General features: G+C 48.1%; 1 protein-coding gene across 1 annotated transcript; it reads right to left on the bottom strand.

Annotated features, from left to right (window-relative positions):
• Window positions 1-1,463: 1,463 nt before the first annotated feature.
• PLEKHF1 (pleckstrin homology and FYVE domain containing 1) lies at window positions 1,464-7,818 on the bottom strand. The gene is made up of 2 exons (XM_010717770.2): window positions 7,784-7,818; window positions 1,464-3,781 (listed from the first exon to the last, which is right to left on the bottom strand). The coding sequence occupies exon 2, from the start codon at window positions 3,768-3,770 to the stop codon at window positions 2,949-2,951; it is 822 nt and encodes a 273-aa protein (XP_010716072.1). The 5' UTR covers window positions 3,771-3,781; window positions 7,784-7,818; the 3' UTR covers window positions 1,464-2,948.
• Window positions 7,819-7,824: the final 6 nt, after the last annotated feature.

Below are 7,824 nucleotides of genomic sequence, written 5' to 3'. Positions count from 1 at the left end.
AAAGGAAAAAAGGAAATGCCCCATTAATGCACTGGAGATAGAATCAGGCTGGAAAACTCAAGATAGACTGTAATAGCACTGACCATAATGTAAAACCCGTATGTTGAGGAGGCCAGATACCTCTCTGTATCTAAGTTCTTTCAGGCGAAGCGTGTTCTCCAACCTGTGGCAGCCCCAGACTTTCCGGGTCTCCCTGCACATCAGCACCAGCACAGCCAGCATTTGCAGGAGCAGCTGCTGAGCGATGCCCTGAAGCTGTCTGTGTGGCTGCAACACTGAGAGCAGCACAGACTGTCTTGCAAGAATGAAAACTGTGAGAAAGAATGTGAAGTTACAGGAAGTCAGTGCATCCGTCTGAAGTTTATGTAAGTGCAAGTGCCAGTATGCACCTTGGGTCTAAAGCAACATTCAGACTGATACTTAAAGTAGTGGTGTGTATCTTGCTCGTTGTCCTTAGTCTCACGGGTGTCACAGCTTTTCTGTGCTTGACTGTTTTTCCATGCAGAAGAAGTGGGGAGGTACTGGAGCAGGGTGCCTGGGGAGGTGATGGAGTCACTGTTCCCAGAGGTGTTTAAGGAAAGGGTAGAGGTGGTACTCAGGGACACAGAGTGGGTAATTCTGATGGACTGCTGGACTAAATTATCTTAGAGGTCTTTTCCCACCTAAATGATTCTGTAATTATTAGAGGTGTGACTGTCCTCCATTAGTGGGTAAAAAGTTCATAGATCTCTTGGGAATTGATAATAGTAAGACCTTTGGATATAGAAGAAAAACTGATCTGTAAGACCTTTGGATATAGAAGAAAAACTGATCTATAAGAGGACTGAGGAATAGGTTCAAAACTGGAATGTATTTCTGAAGCCAATTACTGGGAAGAAACTGAGAGTTTTGCCTAAGGAGTACAGAATTGGAACTTAAGTTATGCACACTGATTCAACAACTGTGCTATTTTTGGCTTGTGAACTGTTCTAATGGCTGTTTATTTTTAAGGTCATTTTCTGTTTGCATAGCATATACACCCTTCTGGTGGGTGGCAGGCATTATAAAAACAATCACTGCTGCTCAGAATTATGAACTAAACTGGAAGAGGGATGGCAAAAAAACAGAACTTGGTGTACTTACTACTTTAAAAAACATCTGTTTCGGTCAGAAGGTTTGTTGACCCGTTCCAAGCTGTGGCCCCACCGGAAAAATCCCATTCCAATTAACATAGACTACCACAGGGGATTGCAAAAGACTTGGGAAAACTCGGACAGAGTATAAACAGAAAGGAAGCATCAGGTTTGGCAATTTCTTCCAAAATACTCACCTTCTGGTAGCAAATACAAGACTAGAACGTTCATCTCATGGCTGAAGAGTTGCTAAGAGCTGGATTTCATGCTGGCTGCCCATGCCTGAATCACAGCATCTGTCCCATTCCTTTCTATAAGGCTCATGTAAAATAACAACACACATCACTGACATATTTTTCTGGCTTCTTTCTGGTGGCCATATCTTTATTCCCACACAGTCAAGTAATACAAATTGATTGGACAGTGGCAGTTTACAAAAGAAAGTAAGAATGATTATTCTGAGCTTAAATTTAAAAAATCTAAATCTGGCCACGTGGCATTCAATGCCATATTTAGACCAGAAACTGGTAAGGAAATGGTTTATAACGTTGACAGTGTATTCTCAGCCGTGTTCCTTTCCCAGAAAATAAACTACACCATACAAAAATATACTAAAATTATTAACTGAGTTGGTGGAAATGTCTGCTGCAATATAATTGCTGTTGTTTAATTATCAGCATATTTACTCCAGCGCTACATTATGACAGAAATGAACTGTGTTTATTCAAATATTCAAATTTATTTTGAACTTTTAAGTTCATCTCAAATTAATTTTCTTGTGCTTCAACCCTGAAGATGCATTAAGGACATTAACTTTGGACTTGTGTAACTGATACAAGTGAGTGAGCACAGGACTGTTCAGTTCCTTGAGGTCTTTTTCAGGAAGGGAGTGGGAATCAAAATGCTGAACCTCTTTGATTTTAAAAATTCTAGAAAAATGCCCCAGATTAAGACTTGCTAAAAGTCTTCCCTGGGCAACTCTTTTACCTGATAGGCTTGAGGTCATCAACTCTAGCAATCTGGTGAAACTGCCTGGTTTTGAGATCTGGAGCTCTGCTTTTGAGTCAGCTGCAGTAAATCTTTTCCTTCTCTCCTTTGTATAAATGTACCTGTCCCTCTTCCCATCCCTCCCTTCCTTGTCTGATATCACAGATATCTGATATCGTGATTTCTTTCCATATGAGAGCCCCAGCCCTCTGATAAGCCTCATATGCATTCACAGTGCCATTTCCTTAGTGTTTCCAAAGTTCAGAATTCCTGGTGTAGAAGTCAAAGTCCATATCTATCTCACCACCCACTGAGGAGAAGCAGGTTTGCACAGCTGCAACAACAGTCTCTGAAGTAGATGTAATACCTGTGAAAAGAGCCTGCCTAGAAGTTCTCTGTTCTTTGCAGAGAGAATGCCTCATGGGAAGCAAAAGCACCAGTTTTCTGCACAGCCCCATCTGATGGTCCCGCCACCTCTGAAGGAGGAATTCAACACAAGCAGGCAAGCATATTTCAGCCAAGGATTGCTAGCTCCTTTTTTCTCCCAAGAGTATTATTGCTCCATTTTTGCAGACAGGAAGACTAAGGCACAGAAGGGTGAACTCACTTGGATCAAGACTGATCTCTGGTCCGTACTCTTCTCTAAGCTGTCACTCTGCTTGTGTATGTAAGATGTTCTCAGAATGACCTGGGCTAGTCCATGACCTTTGTTCTCCTTGCAGACAGCACAAACAGGGGCCAATATCCACCTTCCCAGGCATGGCCCCCACAGAACACACCAAGAAGGACATGCACTGGAGGCCAGAAGTTGGCTTCCCAGTATTGAAACACCACCGGTTCTCAAGGAGGTCAGCTATGGAAAGATGACCAGGATACCTCTGAGGTATAAAACTCTGTGTCTGCTGGCCACTGGTCAACTTTGTAATCATCAGACTTGTCACTGTCATCACCACTGGAGGGTTCATAGCCTGGGATGGCAGAACGGTACTGCTCCGGCTGCCGACAGTCAGCCTCCTCTTCCTTCTTCTGTTCTGCCAGCAGCTGCCTGTAGCACAGGTTGCAGACTCTCAGGGGCTTGGGGGACAGCCGGGGCATCAAAAACCTCTGCCTGGAGCAGTCTCCACACACCACAAAGCCACACTTGCGGCAGTGGTGCCTTCGAGTGAGCGTGGAGAACTTGGTCTGCGTGCAGCGCATGCAGATGTCTGTCGCCTTGTCGGGGATCCAGGGGGCCGCGTGCTCTGTGGAGGGCTGCCTGCCCGTCTTTGTCAGCAGGTGCCTGATGCACTCCTCCAGATGGCTGATCCACTCCTTCCGCTCCGTCAGGGAGGCCGCAGAAACCACAAAGGACTTCTTCGAGGTTTTGATCATCCAGCGGTTCTTCATCTGCAAGGTGTCTGGCAGCGTCTCCAAAGTGACATCTTCAAGGGGAATGATGTGCTGGGAATTGTACTTCCTTTTGTTAATCACTATGCTCCCATACACGAGGATGTCATTGAACAGGAAGAATATGCGAGGCTTTGGTTTCTTGCGGCATTCTTTGGTTAAAATCCCTTCTCCCAAAAGGACTCTTCCTGGCACAGCTAAGGGTTGTCCAGAAGCCCCAAAGCAGTTTTCCACAGCAGCAATGCGCTGGCTGTTGATCTCGGTGTTTGCGAGGTGGTCCACCATCTCCAGCTCACCTTGAAGAGAGGAAAATAAAGAAGTGGTGAAGCTGCACTTGGCAGACCACCAGGATGAGGCCGAGCAGCAAGCCTGCGTGCAAGTGATAAGCTTCTCACGTCAGTGGAGGTTAAAATAATCTCTTTTCCACTCTTCGCATCAGTTTATGACCTTATAGAATTATTTTTTCAAAGTTTCTGACCCCACTTTGCAACAATCCGGTCTGCATTGGGGTGGTTCCATTCACAGCAATGGAAGCTCTCTAATACAGAGCCCTCTTTTCAGTTACATCCGTGCTTTTTACCAGCATAACTGTATTCCCATACAAAGAAAGCGAACTGGCCTGAAATACTTCATACATGGGGAGTTTCTGCACTGTGACAGCTGGTGGGGACCAGGGCCAGGCATTTCTGTCCCTGCCAGCAGTGAGCACAGCTGCACAGGCGCTGTGCACAGGCACTGTCCTAGTGCTGTGAGCTGGCTGATGATGGGCTGGATGCAGTGCAGGGAGGATATCTGTGGTCTCTGGAGCCAGTCTCCCATTTCTGACTGCACGCTCATTTTCTTGAGGATTAGCTGCAGCTACGCACCTCCCAGAATGCTGTTTTGGGTCAGAGCTGAGGCAGACTTTTGGAACCAAACAGAGTGCTCTACTGTTTGTTCCCACTGATCCTCCCTGCACGACAAAATGAAGAAAAAAAGGAAGAAAAAAAAAAAAAGCAAAAAGGCAGCAGCTACAGGAATAAAAACCCAAACAGCCAGCTCCTTCCTCCATTGCCCCAGCTGTGCTTCATCTGCCTGTGCTTCCAGTTATAAGACTCATTACTCTGAAAATAGCCTGATGTCTGCTGAAAGAGAAGTAGATAGCAGCACGCTCATTTTTCCCTACACCTCTGCACCCTTGTTCTCACACAGCCCGGGTGCTTGTGGTTTTTTAAAACATACATAAAGGTAGCTCTGAAGCAAAAGCTGATGTTGTGCTACTCACAGTTTGCAGTAAGAAAAGTGCTTTATGTTGTACACTAAATTTTTCAGTGCACCTAATTCCTTCTGAGTTTAATGGTACACCAAGACGATTCAGGCCTAACAATCCACGAGAAAGTGAGTCATTTCCTCTTACAGAGAGGTAGTTCAGCAATCACGAGGTAGCCCACAGATCACAGGGATCTGTGCAGTCCTAGTTTCTATGAGCATTTCAGACCATAACCCATATAGAACCTCTCCCCACATTTTTCTCATTTTTGAGTCTTTATAGCCAGTGTGTTGGAATGTGGGGGAAAGGGAAGGCAAAGAGAACAGCACGCTGAGTTCTGAGTGTTTGAGATGACGATTTACATTCTTGTCTTGCCCTTCAGAATGCTAGAAGGGAAACCGCAGAATAGCTGTTCGAGGTCACTGTGCACTGTTTATGTATTGCCTAAGCTATTTAACAGACTGCTCAATTCTCTCTAGCCCCCAGATTTTTTTCTTTGAGAGCAGGCCAGCAGTCCCCATACAAAGTAATCGTGCTGGTTCAGCCCTGTGAGGGAACCTGAAGGAAATGACTCTGCATTAATAGCTTTTTGTAAGTAGTGCTGTGCGACCAGTGCTTCTCAGAAGCTGCAGCTATTGGGATTTCTAGTTGATGCACAAAGGCAGCACCTTCTGCAGCATGGGGCTTGTCTGCAGGATAGCGGCATGGCTTCCACCAGCCCTGCTTGCTGCCTGACAACCTTCCCAAGATTTGCCTTGCAGGAGCTGCTGGGATCTTGGATATGCACACAGCCAGGCAAACCCAAGCTGACATGTCACTAAAAGAGGACAACCCTGGGTGAATCTTCTCCTTGAATTAAAGGCAGGATGCCAAGGCCTCCCAGTTCTTCCTGCAAGGATGTGAATCTTCAGAGTCCTGAAGTTCAGATGTGATGGAGCTGGACAGTGTAAAACATACCCACTCATGTGTGTCCTCCAGTGTGATGTGCAATTTAAAGCTAACCGTAAGTTAAATAGTTACAACAAAAAGCATCAGAGAGATGGAAATATGTAAGAAAATACCTTCAGAGGAAGTCAAAGTGAGCAGCTATGTAGTAGAAAAATGTGAAACAAAAAGGGGTTCCCGTTAAGTGTCACGCTTCCACCCAGAGAGTGCCTTCTTCCCTCTGGATTGTTACACACGTAAAAAGCCATGAGTTAACTAAGAAAAGCTAACTCCTTCTTGGGAAAATCTCCCTGCTACAACTAGCAGTATCATCTGTTGCTCTAGGCCTGGATATTTCCCTAAGGAGTTCTCACAGGGAAGAAAAATAAAAGCTTTCTTCTTCCATTTCTATCCCCTCAGGCATAATAATGTTCCAGTAAATAACTGGAGCACAGCAGTAAAAACAAACAAACAAAAAAAAGGAGTAGGATTCACATTGCTTAACTTCAGGCTTGGACAACAGCTTCAGTACAACTCTGCACTCCCTGTTCAGCTGTGGGGAGGCAGCCAGCTGTAACGGGTGGCTCACCCTGTCCCACCATGAGGGAGAGCAGCCCTGCCCCGAATTTCTACACAGCCCATGGCTTGACTAAACAACAGACAGATTCCATGTTAATAGCATGACTCACTGCAGATAGTGCTCAGCTCTGCTTTGGAATGTATCTGCTATGTATGGTAGTTCCTGAATAATACGGTTTCCCTTACTATGAAGCATCCTTGCCTTCAGGAACAACAGCGATGTGGTATAAAAAGCAGAGCATAAATTGTATTCTAGTCATTCTGGTAAATATTTTTCCCCTTTTTCATCAAGTTAGCTCCGTGACTTCAGATTGTGCTGCTTGTTACCGAGTGATGCAAATGCACATATGCCTCACATGGTAGAAGAGTGGGAAGATGTGCTTTACTGGCATCCTACTTTACATGAGAGTTTTCAGCATGGCAAAGTTTTCTTTCTTTTTTGTGTCACGATCTGTTGACTTTGCACGTGATCAAACATTATCCAGTTCGTACAGTTGGTATTCAAAGGAAAAATACTATTTTGTCTGCACCCAACTCCACGTTTTAACAATGAGTGCTTGTTAACTTGTGAATATAAATAGTCATGCTGATGCTTGCCAGACAGTGCTTCGACTTCAGCTCCCGGGTCACTGAGTCTGGGCTATGTTTTTGAGGCCGTATGCAGCTAAGGTGCAGGCAGAGCAACGCTGGGAGCAGTTCTACCTGACTCTTCAGCCCCGCAGCCAAACTGAACTGACAGGTCTCGGTATCCGCAATGCACACCAACCGCCGGGCCGGCCCAGCTCTGCCGGCACCCGCAGCAGCCCGAGGCTCCGCGCCTCGCCTCCCTCCAGACCTCTCCCTCCTCCCGGTTCTGGCAGCTGGGCGGCCTCGGGACACAGGGCTGACAGAAGCTCCTCCTCACCCAGCGCTGAGCGCCCGGGGCGAGCAACGAACACCGCTCCGCTCCTCTTTCTGCCCGGTTGCCGCTCGCCTCCTCTCCCCCGCTGGCAGCCGGCACAGCCCCGGGCACCCGAGTGCGGTGCAGACCCAGCTGACAGCGGGTCGGGCTGCGCGAGCACCAAAAGAACAGCAGCGCACGGGAGCACACAGCAGTCACTCGCCGGGGGACCGGAGGCCTCCGACCCTCCCAGTGCCGCTACGCACGGGCAGGTGCGAAACGCGCTCCTACAGGCTGAGCAACAAGCTTCGTCCCAGCACCTTCGGTTCCGTGCTCGTTCTCGCTAAGCGGAGCGCCTCCGACGCGAGCGAGACCTGAACCCCCACGGCCCAGCGCATGGTGAGCCGGGCACGCCCGTGTCCCGAGCGGAGTTTGCGTAACGCTCAGCACGGGCAGCGCGGCTGCTCGGGGCGTTCTTTCCCTCTTTCTTTCTCCCCCGTCTCCTTTGCAGCCCGCCCCGCTCGCCGCAGAGGTGCCGGAGGGCGCCCGCAAGGACCCCGGCAAGGCGCAAGCTCCCGCGCGCCGCGCCGCTTCACGCAGAGCCGCCGTCCCTCTCGGAACGGAACCCCGCGCCCCTCGCACGAGCCCCCTCCCTCGCGCCGGTACCTCCGCGCTCATCTGACGCCCGACCCTCCGCCCGCGGCAAC

The sequence above is a fragment of the Meleagris gallopavo genome, chromosome 13 (assembly GCF_000146605.3).
Source record: "Meleagris gallopavo isolate NT-WF06-2002-E0010 breed Aviagen turkey brand Nicholas breeding stock chromosome 13, Turkey_5.1, whole genome shotgun sequence".
In the NCBI taxonomy this organism is placed as follows: domain Eukaryota; kingdom Metazoa; phylum Chordata; class Aves; order Galliformes; family Phasianidae; genus Meleagris; species Meleagris gallopavo.
This window is presented reverse-complemented; position numbering and strand designations above follow the sequence as displayed.

Bases quoted from the DNA above. Each gene is read 5' to 3' on its own strand.
- PLEKHF1 (XM_010717770.2), bottom strand. From the start codon at position 3,770: ATGGTGGACCACCTCGCAAACACCGAGATCAACAGCCAGCGCATTGCT.